Here is an 18082-nt window from a genome sequence, read left to right as displayed (position 1 = left end):
TAATGCAGCTTGTGATGAATTAAGTATTTTGCGTGGCATTTGACATTACTCCAATAGAATTTGCTTGGATAAGCTGATCCGAGTGGTTTTTTTTTTTCTTCTTCTTTTTTTTAAGAGATCCAGAAGAAATCCCTTAACCAACTCTGGAGAACTTGTCAGTCTTTCTATACCAGTGGTTTTCAATCTTTTTTTTTTTAATAACGGCACCCCTAAGTAATTTATTTTATTTTGCAGCACCCCTACTCAATTTTCTGCCCGTTTGATCTGATTTTCTCTCTGTATATATCCGTGTATGTATGTATGTATTATTCCGGTTATTTGGGGCAGCCGTTTATTTGGGGGAAATCTTAAAAAACAGAAACCAATCGAGAAAATAGTCAGGGTTTACTTCGCTTAACTGGGACAGCATGCCGTTTAATCGGGGCAGGAGAAAGCAGCACTGAAGATTACCATATGATTGTCTCCGACGGTACCACGTGGTTCGGTCAAAATTCTGGAGGTCACAACCATAAAACAATAAAAACAATTAGCAGCCACCTGTTTATTGGGCTTTTCTGTTAGTGAAATCTATCATAAAAGGACAGTAAACTAAATCTTACTGAATTTGCGATAATACCGACAGCTGGAATTCGGTGGGTTATTATGGTGAAATGTGTTTACACTTCCATGAAATCTTCAATCCTATAAAAAATTTAATTTTCAGATCTTCTCTTCATTCCTACTTTTAAAGCTTTGTAACTCATTACTCCGTTTTCATTTGTGCGTATTGTGTTACTTGCAATTTGCATGTGCCGTGTTCTTTGTTATTGATTGCTTATCTTTTTACTGTTTTAAATTTTAACCCCCCCCCCCACAAATGTCAGTGAACAGAAATGTCAACTAGTTTAGTTAGTATGTACATATTACAGTATGTATTAATTATTCCAATTATCACATATATTCTTCCGAATTTCACGTATCATTTAATTTTTTGATTGGTAAGGTAATAAAGGGTAAATTTGTACTTAATATATCTTTAGCCTGTGGATAACATTCCTCCTATTTTCGCTAATTAGAATCGCTGTTTAATAGAATTAAAATTCAATTCACAAATGTGATCAAAATGACCGGCGCTTACTGCACATCGTATAGTGAACGGTACTTTACTATGGTGACTCCATCGTAATGTGATTGTACAGTGAACCAATTGTGGGGGGGGGGGTTTACATTGTATTTTTAACTATTTACGTGAAACTTTGGATAATTGGGGCAGCCGCTTATTCAGGCCAAAATGCACTAGTCCCGATGGGTCCCAAATAACCGGAATGGACTGTATTAAAAATATATATATGTTATATGATATTACAATAATATAATTATAAAAATTACATTTCATAATACAAATTATATATATTCAGTATATAATTTTATTCTTTATATAGAAGTACTAAGTAAAAATCAATTATAGATCACCACAAAATTAAAAAGATACTGTATACCATTTTATAATGAAATAATATATAAATTAAAAAATAATAAGTTTAAGTAACTTAAACCCAAATTACATCGCACCCCTGGAATGTTGTTGTGGCACCCCAGTTGAAAACCACTGCTCTATACTATCCTTCTATATTTAAAAAAAAAAAAAAAAAAAAAAAGGAGAGGGTATCTTTCCCATGGGTTTCTTGGCACTGGAATATATAATCAAGGACCTGATAATGCCCAAGTTCTGGGTCTCTTTGCAGCAGTGATATGATACTTAAAAAAAAGTCAGTTTTCTGACAGGGGCCTTGAGATCCTAGATGAATTTACATTATCAGTGTTTCATGGGTGTTTTAATTTGGTTTAGTGACCAAGCTTCCCTCCTATACAGAGCCCACAGCAGCACTTACTATCTTCCAAGCAATAAATACACTCTGAGGTGAAACGTCAGAGCTACTCAAGCACTATACCCTCACTTTAAGCAGTCTGAATCATGTCCCTTGGATCATGGGAATAGGTAACAGCATTAGCACAAGTTGCCCCATGTGGGTGAGCCAACTCATCCTCGGATAACCATCCCATAATCTGTCTTGTTGAAGCAAGGGTCAAAGTGGTGTGTTGGAACTGGGCCCGTCCCTTCAGCCACCAGATCCCCTTTCCAAATTTCCTTAGGTAGTAGCATATGGCAAGCACACTTAAATCCTATGATGTTAGCCTGGAAATCTGGGCTGTGGATGTTACATCCCAATGACGGTAATCTGAAAGACCAGCAGCATCAATGGAAGATTTCACCATATACAAGTGCCCACATTCAGGGTCCTAGCTTATCTAGATACCCTGCTCCACTTCATATCATCACCAAACTTAGATATCAAACCTGAAATTTCTACAATATCAGTAATAATTATTAAAAATAATAATAATCCTGACACAATCCCTGTAGTATCCCACTTATTACATTAGTCAAATGAAGGGTACTGGACATTTATAACCATTCTGTCTACCACTTAACCCTTTCATAAGTACTAGATCTATGATTTTTCAAAGTTATTCAAGTACATTTCGAATAACACACCAGTTTATAAATTTTCTTGAAATCTTTCCAATACATGCTGCCATCTGTTTCCAACTAACAGCAGAGAGTTTTAATAGAAGGTAGCAAGAAAACAGCACCAAAAGTTGGAAGAGGAGGACATAGCACCCATCAACCATTTTTATCCAATTTTAGCTACAAAAGGCAAAATCTTAAGAAACTGAGCTCCAGGAGTTGACAAAACAGAATTAAGTAATACAAAAATAGATGTAGACGATATTATAACTTAAAAAGTTTTGGTTTTTTGACAGTTTCCCCTGATGCTGAGCAACCAGGTCAAAATATGAATAAATTAATATTTAAAAGTATTTATGTAATAATTTTTTTTTTTTTTTTTAAAAACAAAAATCCAAAATTTCATGAAGAACTCACTCCACATAGCCCAACCCCTACAAAAACCCACTATAGGAAGACACATGTTTAGGAAACACATCTGTGAAAATTACCCCTTCATCCATAGTGGTAACTTGCCCATAATGCTACATTCTTCCATTTATATAACTACTCATTCATGTGGTATGGTATCAAAGGCTTTAATAAAACAGTAATTGATGCTATCATTTTCCAGCTCAACCTAGTGACAATGCCATGAAGTTTAAATTTCATAAAATATATGCCTAGACAAGTGGATTTGAGCTGGATGACAAGTAGAAAGCAGATTTTTGTTGGAAATGTTTACCGTTTAACAAAAATCTTTCCAACAATAAAAAAAAAATAATAATAATAAAAAAAAAAATTTTTTTTTTAATTAAAAAAGAAAGATTAAATACAGTCGAACCAGGTTATAACGAGCACAGAAATAATGAGATCACAGCTGTAATGAGCAAAAAGTCCTTGGGTTGTCCTTGAGGTTATCACAGACATCCTCTCAGATATGCCAGAAAAGCTGCACTTGCTACCTGGGAGTCTAAAACGCTGATGGAACTGATCTTCGGGCGACTCAATCCAAGTGGACCCAATTTCGGCGAAGTCCGGACGGTCTGTGACAGCCAAATCTTCTGCCTGCACCTTCACGATGTTGGGACTGTTAGTAATCCTGATGTAAGCTCCATGCACAAGTACATGGTGGGTGACCACCCAAGTGTGAACCAACGTAAGCAGGGGTCGAGGTGTGGTGCCCACACCATATGGAGGAATGCCGCCCTTCTATGTTACCAGGCAGTACTAGGTGGTAGATGACTCATCAACCGGTGCAATACAACCACTTTGCTTATTGAAGGCTTGAAGTGGTGGAATCCATGTTTAATCTACAGAGCTAAGTTCCAGTCAACCCTTCCCTATCTCTTCCATCATTCAGTATGAGTGATGACTTTTGAGGTTGTGATGCACGTTGTGGCAAGATCCAATATTCCTTACATTTTGAGGATACAACTCTGAAACGGTGTTCGCAGGCCGGCCGCTAGTTAGTACACTGGACTGAACCTATTGGTAACTCTCTAGGAGGCTTCCAGATCAGCTAGTGTATAATCTTGCTACCTCTACTCTGCCAGATAGTGACTGGAGGGAGTCCGAGTAGTGTGTATGCGGGGAGCATTGTCGAGGCCACGTTATGTCAAGGATCTGGGTATATTCTTACCATGTGTACGCCATATCCAAAAATTTCATTACTTCATACAGCATGTCCCACCCACTTTTTCTTACTATTAAACACACCATGAATTGTGTGTTCAATCTCCTCTCTTTGATCTTTTCTGGCTTAAAATCTCTCTACCTCATTGTATAAAATTCATCTGTTGTCTCTACCATTCTGCCAACTCCACTAATCACTTGGAGCTCTTTGATTTCCTCTCTTTGCAACTTGACTTTCTCCAGTCCAACTTTCTTAACAGTGAGGTAATTTGCCTTGGTGATTTTAATGTTCACAACTCCAGCTGGCTTTCTTTTTCTAGTCACACCGACCAAGCTGGTCGGAGATGCTGAGGCTTTTGCAATTACTAATGACCTTGCACAGATTGTTCATTTACCTACAAGAATACTGGACAATCCTAATCATACAGCCAACATGCTTGATCTTTTTCTCACAAACAACCCTTCTAAGTACACGGTCGAAGTGAGAGGTCCTTTAGGCACTTCAGATCACAACTTGGTGATTGTCTCTTCTCCAATGGAGCCTTATCTCATGGCTATTCCCAACCTCGTGTTGTTTGGCATTAAAATAATGCAAAATGGGATGACCTGCGAGATTTCTTTCCTTCTTTTCCTTGGTCAGATTACTGTTTCAAAACTTCTGATGTCAATGTTTGCTCAGATCGTGTCAGTGAAATTATTCTTGCAGGAATGGAATCCTTTATCCCAAACTCCACTTTAAAATCTCGTCCTTTATCTAAACCTTGGTTTTCCAATAAATGTGCTAAGGCTGTTCAAGAGAAGAATGTTGCATATCGTAATTGGCTTGTTTCAAATTCTTCAGTTTCATTTTCTGCCTACACCAAAGCTCGCAACAATTGTAAAGCAGTTATTAATCAGTCCAAACAAGATTTTGAACAGGCTAAGAGTAGAAAACTTGCTTCTTGCCCTAATGATAGCCGGGAATTCTAGTCCCTTGGCAAAGCTATTGGTCGCAACTTTTGCCCATTTCTGTTCCCATCTCTGTCAAAACCAGATGGTTCTGTTGTCACTTCAGCCAAAGATAAAGCTGACCTGCTAGCATTCCACTTTTCTTCCAACTCATGTATTAATGATATTGGTAAAACACCTCCCACCATTCCCAACATGCTCCATTCAATGCCTCCTGTGGTCTTCCGTCAAAAGGATGTCAGAAGGATTTTGACGAATCTTGATGCTAAGAAAGCTCCAGGTCCCGATGGTATTTCTCCACTTGTTCTCAAAACCTGCGCTCCTGAACTTACTCTCTTTTCTCTCTTTTGCTCTCGGCGTTACTTTTCTTCCAAACAGCTGCTCACTCTGTATAAATCGCAAATCCGCCCTGCCGTGGAATATTGTTCCCACATCTGGGTTGGTGCCCCCAAAACATCTCAGGCTTCTTGATTCCATTCAGAAGAGGGCAGTTTAATTTAATGATTCATCTCTAACAGAGATGTCTCCACTCGCTGTCCCATAGACGTACTGTTTCTGCTGCATGCCTCTTCTACAGATACTTCCATGGGCACTGTTCTTCTGAATTGGCTTCTATAATTCCCACTCTCGCTTTCAAAACAGTCCGAACACGTGCCACCACCAGCAGCCAACATCCATTTACTGTCCACCTTCAAACTCACAGAACCAACTTTTCATCTTCCTCGTTTATTCATTCAAGTGTCAATTTCTGGATGATCCTTCCTTCATTAGGTATTTCCTGAAATTTACAGTCTATAGAAGTTCAAGTGTAATATGAACAAATATCTTTTTTCGTCTTCTCAACCTCCAACCCAAGCACGGTACTAAGTACTATAGGTTCTAATACCTCTCGTGTTTGGGGTTTACATAAAAAAAAAAAAAAAAAAAGCAATAGTGATTTCAATTTATGCATATTCCCATACAATCACTCCTGTCATAACGAGTGTACTTACAATACTACACAGATATACTGTACAAATTTTGGTAACTATGCAAACATTCTTAAATGCCCAGGTAGGCGAAAAAACCCAATTCTTAGAATAGACAAAGATGAAAAGGACAACTTAGATTTTGTGGCCACCTGCATTGGATTAGGGCAGTGGTTTTCAACTGGTGTGTCATGTAATTTCGATTTAAGTTACTCATTATTATTATTTTTTTTTTTTTAAATCTATACATTTATTTCATTATAAAAAGGTGTACGGTATCCATTGTACCTTATCTTTTTAATTTTGTGGTGATCTATAATTGATCTTTATTTAGTACCTCTATATAAAGAATAAAATTATTATATAGGTATATATTAAAAGGTCGAAATCCACTGTGTTAGGTATTTCTTTTGGCCTAGGGTTGCCGTGAAAAAAATTATGAGACACTAAGGGCACTGTGACTGAGAAAGTTTGGGAACCTCTGGATTAGGGGCTGGGGCTATACAATAGTGCACTGGCATTCTGCTTGAAATTTCTATGGCTGCATAACCCTATTTACAGATTGTCTTGTATTCACTGAACCATAAATTTATTTCGGGATTTTAAGAATTTTAGAAAAGATAACTGTTTGTATGCAGATCACTTTACTGTCATTTTAAAGTAAAATCAGTTAGAAATGAACCCTTCCTTCAGAAACATATCTACTAACAAAATAAAGTGTCTCGATTTGAAAAAAAGTCAATTATTCATGAGTTAGAACATGGTGCAAATAATGCTGAAGCGTGTAAAAAGTTCTTTGTCCTCTTCAATAGTATTGACATTGTGGAAGAATAAACATGTTTACATATCAGCACTGGTAAAAAACATAACTGGGGGGAGGGAGAAAATATTTAGAAGGTGCAAGGTTACAAACATCAAAGCACTGCTTCAATGTTCACTACAATAAAATGACTAATTGAAAACTTGTTTATTATTAATTAGTAGTGTTTTTAATTATGGAGAAATAAATTTAGTATTACTTGTATTGTAGTTTATACAAGCATATTAATACAAATAATATGTAGATGTATATACTAATATTTTTTTCTCTAATATTTCTTTTGTTTTTTGAATCTATCTTTTTATCAAGTTATTGAGAATTAAGGGGGGGGGAAGGTAGATTTAACTCATCATTGATATAGTGAGTAATGGTTATAATGAGGAAATTGTCAGTCCCTTGATGCTTGTTATAACCAAGTTTGACTATATATAATTTTTTTTCAGTGTTCTATCCTCTAACACATTCTATCTACAGTATATTAGTTCACAAATAAGCTAAAGTAATAAAATGAACATGAAAGTTTTTTCTACCCACAGAAACTCCATTCACCCCGTTACTTCCTCATTTCTGATTTTAAAATGATTCTTAGGAAATCTTAGAAGTAAATGAATTCACACTAAATATTAATAACACTTACATTGGCCCAAACTTGTAGTGTTGCTGGGTCAATTTTATATAACTGATTAAAATTACAATATACAATGGCATCCTCAGGTAGTCCATATTGCTGCCTAGATGTAACCAGAATACTCTTTGGAGCTTCTTCACCAGTTGCAGCTTTATTGTTAATCTGCAAACAATTATTAAAATTTAATAATCAAATACTATGAATTACCAAACAGAATAACTTCGATGACAAAATGTTGCAAACAATTTTTCATTGGTGTTATTCATTACTTCATTATTTATTCATGGGCATTATTAAATCTTAAAAATGCACAATGATTTTAAATCACCTGTATACAAGTACACCAAGTGAAGATTGGCATCCTAATTCAGCAATTGATTGGGCTGTTCATTTTCATAAACACTAGCCACTTACAAAGAAAAAAAAAGGAGGGGGGGATTCTTTGAAGATGAAGGAGAGAAAAGTCCTTTTGCCTAATTCCTCCTCTGACATTTAAACTTAATGACTCTTTACTATTAAGTAAAGATCTCAAAATTAAATCAAAATTCATACACCTTACCTACATTTAATTTTGATCATGTAGACTTTCTGCTCTCACTGAAGATCATTTGATTAGTAACTGGATTAGTATATGAGCATAATGAGAGGTTACCTGATTCATTCAATTATGGTTAATAATAGGCAGATTTACTTTGTAAACATCTCAATTAGTAGCAATTATTCTTTCTCTATGAATGGTTTACTCTTCTTTGAGAGATTATGAATAATTTTATTCAATCAAATTCAAACTGGCCTTTAACAACATAAAAATTCAATGGTCTACATTAGATTTCTTACATTCTTTGGTGAACCCAATAGCTTATTATTTTATGCATTTATGTATTTTCACATACATAAATGCATAATGTGCATTCCAGCCCTGTGTGTGTCTACATGTAACGATTTCTCACAATGGACAGATTTAAAAAAAAATTATATTTGAGTCTTTTAGGAAGATCTGTTACACCATCCCAAATTTCATTAAAATCACACCAATATAAATTAGGCAATCTCCCCCCTCCCTTCCATAAAATTTCAAGCTGTTCCATACATAAATGAAAGCATGTTTCAGATGTTTGACCATTACACAAGAAAAAGTCAGACTAAAAACCAAATTTTCAGCATACATTCTATTAGTCCCTGAGAAGGTTTTATGACTAATTCTACTTCGGCAGCAACGCCCCTCCGTCATACAGAAACCTCTATTAGTTTCAATCATCAACACCAACACCACAAAACACAAATTTCCAAAACTTTTGTTTAGGAAAACACTTTCCTGAGTACAACAGGGACATTTAACCCCTGAAGTACATTTGATAATCAAATGCACCTGAAATGTAATGCACCATGCACATTACCTACTTTTAAGACATGTTTGCATATATGTAAAGCAACTATTAATATCTTCACCGTGTTCATCCATTGTAGCAACTTAGCTTCCAGAGAATTTTCTTAGATCCCAAATTTCATTAAGCTTGGCCCAATATAAATTTCACTATGTTTCAGATGTTCAGATACTGAACATCTGAAACATAGTGAAAGAGCAAATAAAACTGACAGCAGTTAGCATCAGCACTAGTAGAGGCATAAGATGCAAGAAAGCAAGCTTATATAGCATCAGCAAAATAAAAAGAAAAAAAACCATTTCACCCATCCGTTCATTTCACACATGTCTAGTTCTGCCTTAATCTTATTTAAGTTGTCGACCTCCACTATGAGAGACAGCAGTTTGTTCATCAACTACCCGCTGGCTAAAGGTAAATTTCTGCATATCTATTCTACAATTGTATTTCCTCTCAAGTGAGTAATTTGGGCAAGAGGAAGTATCCCAACAGCAGTGAGCTTGCTCAAACCATTCAAGGCCTTACAATGCCTCAATTAGATCACCTCACAGGTGCCTAGTCTCCAGACGCTGCAATCTGCAGAACTTAAGCCTTTCTTGGTAACAACGCTTTGTTCCATTCACCAATCTTGTTGCCCTTCTCTGTACTCATTCCAGCAGCTCTACATCCTTCCTAAAATGAGGCCTCCAGACCTGCAAGCAGTTTTTTTTTTTTTTTAGGAGCATTAGCAACTAAGGCCATATTGCTCCGGGATATGCAGTGGTCATTCCCTGACCTTTCTGCATCCTCCATATTTGGTGGTGACGGGCTCAAACCCGAGTCTAATCAAGAAGCGCGTGCTACGCACTGCTGCTCCTGCCCACCTGGCTATGGAGGCGCCTTGTTGTTGTTGTTATTTGGTTTTTAGGAGCATTAGCAACTAAGGCCATACTGCTCCGGGGATATGCGATGGTCATTCCGTGACCATCCCGTATACTCCGTATTTGGTCGTCACGGGCTCAAACCATGGTCTAATCAAGGAGCGTGTGCTACGCACTGCTGCTCCTGCCCACCTGGCTACGGAGGCACCCCTGTATGCAGTACTCAAGGTGCAGCCTCACCACTGCCTTATACAAGTGGACAATCACCACCTTATCCCTGCTAGCACAATTCCTGTATATCATTGAAAAGACACCACGTTCTACTCTTGCAGTTTTCTCAAGAGTAGCTCATGAGAAAATTGCAAAAAACTTCATACACTGTGTCCGGGGCTAGAGGTATCCAAAAATAACAGCTTATAACGTGAGAACCAATCATATTTTCTCAAAAAAAAAGCACAATTGATAGAAAGTCTCTCCAAGATTTGTTTCGTCACATTTTGCCGCATTTGGGGTAAGGAGAATACTCACCAAGTGGTCGAAAATGAAAGGAACACACCAAAAGTCAATGACTGGTTAGGAGTGCACAAAAAGGATTCATCGGTTCATTTTTTTTCAAAGATATGACTATGAAAGAAAGAAAGAAAGAAAGAAGAAAAAAAAAAAAAAGCATGGGTCTTTATTAAAGACTGTGTGTACCAGAGAAAAGTTCAGGATTTTGACAATTTGAAACAGCATATCCTTGAAGCAGTTGCTCTAATAAAGCCTCAGATGCTGGAAAACACTTGGCAAGAGCTTGACTATGGTTTCGACATTTGTCCAACTACAAAAAGGTGCCCACATTGAACTTTGCTAACCTTCATAAAAACTTGGTGAGTTACTTTCTATAATAACAAAAAATTATTTTAATACACCTTATAGATGCTGAAATGTGTGTGTGCGTGTATTTGGATACCTCTAGCTCGGACACCCTGTATTTGACTGCACAATTACCCCCAGGTCCTTTTCATTCTCCACTACCCTGAGTGCAGTACCACACAGTTGGTACAGTGTTACTCTGAGGTTACTGCCACCTATATTCAGTACTTTGCATTTTCAATGTTAAACTTCAGTTACCACCTCTCAGCCCATCAGCTCAACTCTTCTAGATCCTGTTGCAGTCGTGTACTTTCATTACTGTCATTAACAACCCTGCCAACCTTCGTATTGTCTACAAACTTGGACATTAACCCTGATATACTTTCATCAATATCACTGATAAATACAGAAAACAACAAAGGCCTCAACACCAAATCCCAGGGGGCCACCACTAATACCATTAGTCCACGAAGAGCAGTGTCCATTTATTACCGCTCTGTCTTCTGTCACTCAATCATCCCTTTATCTATAGCAGCAACTTGCACTTGATGCCATACTGCTCCAATTTGTACAGTGGTCTTCCATGTGCAACAATATCAAAAGCTTTCCTAAAATCAAAGTATATGATATCAAAATTATTTTGTGCATCCAGTTAATTTGTGACCACATCATAGTATCCAACCAAATTGGTCAAACAAGAATTCCCCTTAACAAACCCATGCTGTGTCTAAACTATAACTACAGCCTTGTCTAGATGATCCTGCAGTGCTTTTTTTAACCAGTGACTCCATTATTTTACCCAGAACAGAAGTTAAACTAACAAGTCTGTAATTACATGTCACCCTTTGATCCCCTTTGTGAATTGGGAACAGATTTGCACATCTCCAGTCCATGGGGACTTCCCCTGAGTCCAAGGATGCTTTCATAATTATGGCTAAGGGTTTGCTTAATTTCTTTGCTACCTCCTTTAATATAACTGGATAGATCACATCCACCCCAGGTGCCTTTCTTATGTTTAACTTCAACAATTTCTCTTCCACTTTGAACCCAGTTATTACAAAATCATTTAGCTCCCTGCTAGAGTTTGATAAGCTTCTGGTCTCCACTTTCCCACAGACTTCCTCACGTATGAATATAGCTGCAAAATACTCTTCCAGTTTGTCAGCTGCCTCAGCAGGATCATCAACAATTGAACCAATGATTTCAAGTGGACCAATCTGATTCATTCCCTTCATTCTAGAGTTTACATAGTAAAGAACTCTTTGTGCTGTTTTTCTTTGCATCCTTTGTGAAAGATTTCTCATAATCTGCCTTGGCTTGCCTAACCTCTTTTGTGACTTGATTACAGACTAGCTTATATCTACCATAGTCACCTGATAACTTATGTATCCCATGTATTTTTCTTCTCTGCCAAGAGTCATTAGTTCGTCTACCATCCATTCAGGCCTAAACCTTGAACAGTATTTCTTAGTTGGGACAACAAACCTAGTAGCTTTCTAGATTACTTCCTTCAATGCTTCCCATTTAGAATTTGCTGTTGGTAACATCATGAGCTGGACCCATTGTACAGAATTTAAAAACTGTCTGAGACCATTATAGTCACCTTTACCCCTTTTTCCTTTACCAGCAATCTTAAATTCATCAAATTTATTTAATAAATTCCTAGCATTGGTGTATACGGAAGATACATGCACCTGTTCGTACCCTTAGTTATCCTAATACAGCCCACGTATTTACTTTTTCCATGATAACTCCCAGCAGTCCTGGAAATTCCCAGCACCCTGCTATTCAGGCTGCTACTCATTCCAGTAGAAGCAGTGCAAGAACCACTTTCACCTCTGCCTGTGGCTACTGTTAATCTATTAGTCTGTGAATTCCCCCAAGCTTGCAGTTTTCCGACCCACCTAACACTGCCTCGATAGCATCAGCAAATATTCTTGCACCCTTTCTAATTAAGTGTATCCCATCCCTATAGAAGCAGTCTCTCCTGTTAACAAGTGCAGACCACACTGAAAAAAATTCTACCCCATGAGCTTTGCACAATCTCTCCAGGACCAAATTGATTGACAAGGCTCTCATCATATACTCCCAGTTTTCAGAATGTACTTTTAGTCCTTCAGAATGTTGAAGTGATGTAACATGTTCTCAAATACAATATAGAAGTTTTTAACCCCTTTGGCCTCTGTTATTTGATAATCAAACATGACTGAAATGTAAAACAATGCTCACATTACATAACTTGTATTGTGCTGATTTCAAACATGGAAGAAAAATTTTCCATCTTTGGATAATTTTTCTCCCATATGAAAAACAACATTAAATTTCACTTTTAATTTAATAATATAAATATACAAAGCACAAGCCAGAAGTTTCTGGAGTGCTAACCACATTTATCATAGCAGTGCACTATTATATACCATTGAACTAATTCATTGTGAGGTAGTGCGGTGAGGTCCAAGACCAATATGATGTGCTTTTGTGCAATTGATATTTAAATGTCTTACAATTGTTGTAGCCAAACAAGATGGCAGACATTAAGAAACAAAAAATTTGTATCACGTTTTGTTGTAAACTTGGAAAACACAGCTTCAGACTTACAAAATTCTTAAACAAACATTTGGTGATGATGCTATAGGCAGAACATAAACATTTCATTACCATTTCTCTTTCCAAACTTCAGTTAAGGAATTTGAGCACTTAGCTCATCCACTGTCAAGTCGGAGTGATGAATATGTTAAAAATGCATCAAGTCATTCATGAGGATAGAGGCATACGATTAACAATATTTCTGACATTCTAGGCCAGGGGTGTCAAACTGGCGGCCCATGACGGGTTTTTTTTTGTGGCTCGTGCTGCCTCCATGGAAAATAATGATATTTCTAAAATGCATTTCTACCACTTTCTGTGATCGCGCAATTTCCAGAATTTTCCACTGCCTGTTTAAGTGCGTGTTTCACATGCTAACAGTTTTACCGCAACTTTCATACTGTTCGAGTCAGTTACATTGTAATGTGAGTTGGCTAATATTTTGTATTGCCGTTTATATTTAATAACATCAGTTTGTTTTTTGTTGTGACTCAAAACTACAAGGGAAAGATCAATTGATAAGAGACATGCACAATGCACTGACTGGCTAGTTTTCGAAAAAAAGTTTATTGTGGGGAAAAATCAATTAAAAGAGGGTACACTGACTTTTCTATGTGTGAACAGTTAAAATCAGCCAAATTATACCTTTTCAAAATATTGTGACAGAATACAAAAGATTAAAGATGAATTTGATGCCGACTGGGCTAGCCAGGTGGCTAAAGTGCCTGCCTGGCAACCCAAAGGTTGCAGGTTCGAATCCCACCTCTGGCTTGGATCAGAGTAAAATGCAAAAAAAAAAAAAAAAAAAACAAACAAACAAACAAACTTTGGGAGGTGCATTATAGCTACACAAGCCGATGCACCAACAACTAACAAAAAAAAAACGAATTTATAGGCATTTGAAAGATTTCAAGGAGCACCAAGAAGATTCTCTTTTCACGGGTTCTTTTTCTTTTAACGTCGAGAGAGCTCCCATTTCCATACAAATGGAACTAACTGACTTGTAGAATGACTCAATTTTAAAAGAGAAATACCAAGAAATTTGGATCCCAAAAATCTACTTGTATTTAGGGCAAATATATCCAGAGATAAGAGTTTGCCGCACAAATTCTTTGGAAGTGAACTGTTTTCACACATGAAAGCTAACAAAACAGCACAACAGCTCAAAGTTAATCGACGCCAATCTTTCTTCAAAAATGAAGATTGCGTCTTCTCAATTTTTGACTCCAAATCTCACAAAGCTGGTTGCAAGCAAATGGAGTCAAGTGTCTGGCAAAAACGCCTAGATTACCTAATTTCATGTATATTCCCTAATTGAAATATTGTATTATCTGAAATAAACTTGCTTTTCATTATTCATTCTGTTGTTTATTCTGACTTTTATTTCCTTTCAATTAGTTATTAGTGCATTCTCAGCTGCGAGTAACAATCAGCAACAAGCAACAACCAATTAACAACCAACAAGCAACAACCAATCAGCAACAAGCAACGAGCAATTAAAAAGTGTCTTTAGGCTTAGCAATGGCAAAGTTTGTAGGTCCTGTGAAGCCCAAATGAGTTTGACACCCCTGTTCTAGGCCTATCACAGTATATGCCAATACATTTTAACCAAAAATTTATACAAAGTAGATTTGTGCCCAGTCTGCCAAATGACAAACAGAAATAGAACAGGCTTTATACATGCAAGGACCTGTAAGCACAGACTAGAAAGAACAAACTTCTTTCTAAGGTCACAACAGGGAATGAAACTAGGTTTATAGTTATGATCCAAAAACAAAGCAGCAGTACTCCACATCTAAAAAAAGGCAAGGCAGGCTTGTGAAGAGCATGCCAATTGTTTTCTTCAAAAATGAGGGAATTGTTCATTAGGAGTCCCTCACACCAGGCCAAACTGTAAATCACCAGTTCTACATTGAGGCCATAAGGCATTTGAGGGAGAATGTCAGGAGAAAACTCCCAGACAAATGGCACACTCAGGATTGGCTTCTGCATCATAATAATGTATCAGTCCACATGGCTTTGTTGGTTCAGCAGTTTTTAGTCAAGACAAAATGGCAATGGTCCCACACGTGCAATACTCTCCCTTTTTGTCTTGGCTAAAAACTGCTGAACACTGCTTTTGGGTATTGTAGTTCATTTAAGAATGAAAAATAACCACAATACCCAATTCCACAAAAAAGTTTCTTTATTTACAAATCAAACTTTAGTACAGTACATACATACCTGAGTGGTAGCAAGGCCATTCTGTACAACAACACCATTAACTGAGGTTTGAACTTGACCACTACTAATCATGTTTTGTACCGGAGTAGTTGTTGGTAGTTCTATTACAGTTTTTACTACCTCCACCTTTTCAACTTTAGGCTCTGCTCGTTCTGATGCAACACTTGTAGCAACAGCGACCTCACGAATTTTCTGTAATACATAAAATCATTAAACACAATTTCAAACTTCTAAAATACTTCAACAATATTTAAGTAACCTATCATTATCAGAAGTGATAAAGTTTTTGAACTAAATGTTATTTCAATTTTTCTTAATCATTAAAAATGCAAATTCTACCCCTCTCTCTCTAAGTCCATATTTATTTTAGATCACACCATGATCAATCTGCTGTATGCGTGTGTGTGTGGGGGGGGGGACTCGTGCATAAACTTCCGCACCAGTCCAGTTTAGTGTATAAGGTGTTATTTTACCTAGTTGCATTTTGTGACACAAGGACATTTCTTATATAAAGAGTCTAATAAAGCAGTGACCTTCATTACTTTTCAGACACCTTGAAAGATAATATTGTATTTTAAAAATCTATTTAAAAACAGAAGCTTTTGAAAAAGCCCTCAAACTTTCTAATAAGTCTTTGGTAATTCCTGAGAACATTTGTTTACAGTTCAATTCCCAGTATATCCTTATATAACCCAGTGAAGCAGCAATTAGCTGCATAATAATCTTTTAGAAATGACAGTCTGATAATCACTATTAAAATTACTGAGGACTGCTGCAGGCATTCTTCCAATAATATCAGCTACAATCACTTGGGAGTCTAAAACACCAACAGATCAGATAGATAGATACACAGATTACACTTTGTGAATCGAGTGCACTGAAATTTGGCAGCAAAGTCTGGTCATTCTATGACAATCAAATCCCCTGCTTACACAATCAAACTAGCACAACTGTTAATAATCTTTAACATATCCACCACCATCACATACAATGTCTAAAAATACTATGATTTCTTTGAACACTGTAGATGGTCAGCAAGGTATGAACCAATATAAGCAAGGGTGGGGGAAAACCTGAACTTTTACAAGGATGATAAATTCCTGAATGCTCCAACAATTGAACAATTGTTGGAGCATTCAGGAAGTAGTCACATACTGAGGAGCAATATCCCAATTTCTATGAAACGTAAAATAATGAACCAATGTATACTCATGAAAACCTGAAAACTACGTAGTGAAGAATGAAACGAATTATGTTAGAAATCAGATTGTTGGACAAGAAGAGAAACACGTGGATTAGGCAGCAAACACAATTAAAGGACATTGTTATCAAAACTAAACAACTGAAATGGATTTGGCCAGGACAGTTAGATGTTTGTTTTTGTTTGTTGTTGGCGCATCGGCTTCTGTGGCCATAATGCACCTCCCAAAGTTTTTGCATTTTACTCTGATCCAAGCCCGAGGCGGGATTCGAACCCACGGCCTTTGGGCTGCCAGGCAGGCACTTTACCCCCTGGCTAGCCGAGTCGGCAGACAGTTCGAAGATATGAGAGAGGGACTAAGAAAATAACAGAACAGTACCCAAGAGGAGCTAAAAGAAAACCTGGAAGACAACAATGGAGACGGACAGATGAAATTCAAGAGTTCATGGGCAATAAATGGATGGCCACTGCACAAAACAGAAAGAACTGGAAAGTTGCTGGAGAGGCCTTCATTCTGCGGTGGAATGAAACTAGCTGATGACCCATAGTTTTGAGGAAGAGTGCTGATGATGATTTTTGGTTTTTATGGTGCAAAAAGAGGGAGAGTGCGAGAGAGTGTATTGAATCATTGAAGTTAATTATGAGGGCATCTTTGGACTCAAGGGTTCCTTTGGATTGGAGAAGTGCCAATGTATCACTAATACATAAAAGCAGTTCTAAGAGTGAAGTTGGTAACTACAGTCTGGTTAGTCTGAGTTCAGTGGTGGTAGGAAAAATCTTAGAGACAGTGATTAAGAGTACAATCCAGGGACATTTAGATAGATATGTCATTCTGAAGGATACGCAACATAGCTTTGTTAGGGTAAATCATGCTTAACTAACTTAGTAGGTTCTTTTGACCCTGTTATTCATGAGCTGGATTTAGGGATTACTGATAAGTTTTTAAGATGGATTGCTGGGTGGTTGCAGGGCAGAAGGTTATGATTTATGGATATCCTTCAGATTGATGTAACATCGGGAGTGGAGTCCCTTAAGGATTGGTTGTGGGACTACTGTTGTTTCTCATTTTTATAAATGACTTCAAAGAAGGGATAGAAGGCATGATGTCAAATTGCAGATGACATAAAGATTGGCAGAATTGTTAATCATCAGAAGTGGCAGCTGTTTTAATGCTGCTAAATGCAAGGTCTTACACTTGGGAAATAGCAACCCACAAATAAAATACACTTGGTGGGGTTGAATTAAAACAGTGGAGGAGAAAAGGGATTTGGGAGTTATATATGGGCAGATATGAACTTTTCTGAACAGTGTAAACAGGCATCCAGGAAAGCACATGGTTTCCGTCCTATCAATGATTTATTGAATGCTATCCTGTAGAGATAGGTAGCTCGTAATTCCACTGTATAAGGAAATTGTATGACCACATTTGGAATACTATGTTCAAGTATGGAGGCCTCATCTGAAAAAAAGATAGAGCTTCTTGAAAGG

At 37.1% G+C, this 18082-nt stretch overlaps 1 protein-coding gene across 1 annotated transcript in view; it reads right to left on the bottom strand.

Annotated features, from left to right (window-relative positions):
• Positions 1–18082, bottom strand: part of sxc (O-linked N-acetylglucosamine (GlcNAc) transferase sxc) — a 211300-nt gene that overhangs the window by 22347 nt on the left and 170871 nt on the right. The window contains exons 18-19 of the mRNA XM_090369293.1: positions 15394–15585; positions 7497–7649 (exon numbers count right to left, since the gene is read on the bottom strand). Coding sequence (XP_090225419.1) covers positions 7497–7649; positions 15394–15585 — 345 coding nt within the window. The remainder of the gene's footprint in view (positions 1–7496; positions 7650–15393; positions 15586–18082) is intronic.

This window comes from Mastigoproctus giganteus, chromosome 3 (genome assembly GCF_048544385.1).
Source record: "Mastigoproctus giganteus isolate SK-2022 chromosome 3, ASM4854438v1, whole genome shotgun sequence".
NCBI classification, from domain to species: Eukaryota; Metazoa; Arthropoda; class Arachnida; order Uropygi; family Thelyphonidae; genus Mastigoproctus; species Mastigoproctus giganteus.
The sequence above is the reverse complement of the archived record's forward strand: the minus strand, read 5'-3'. Positions and strand labels throughout refer to the sequence as shown.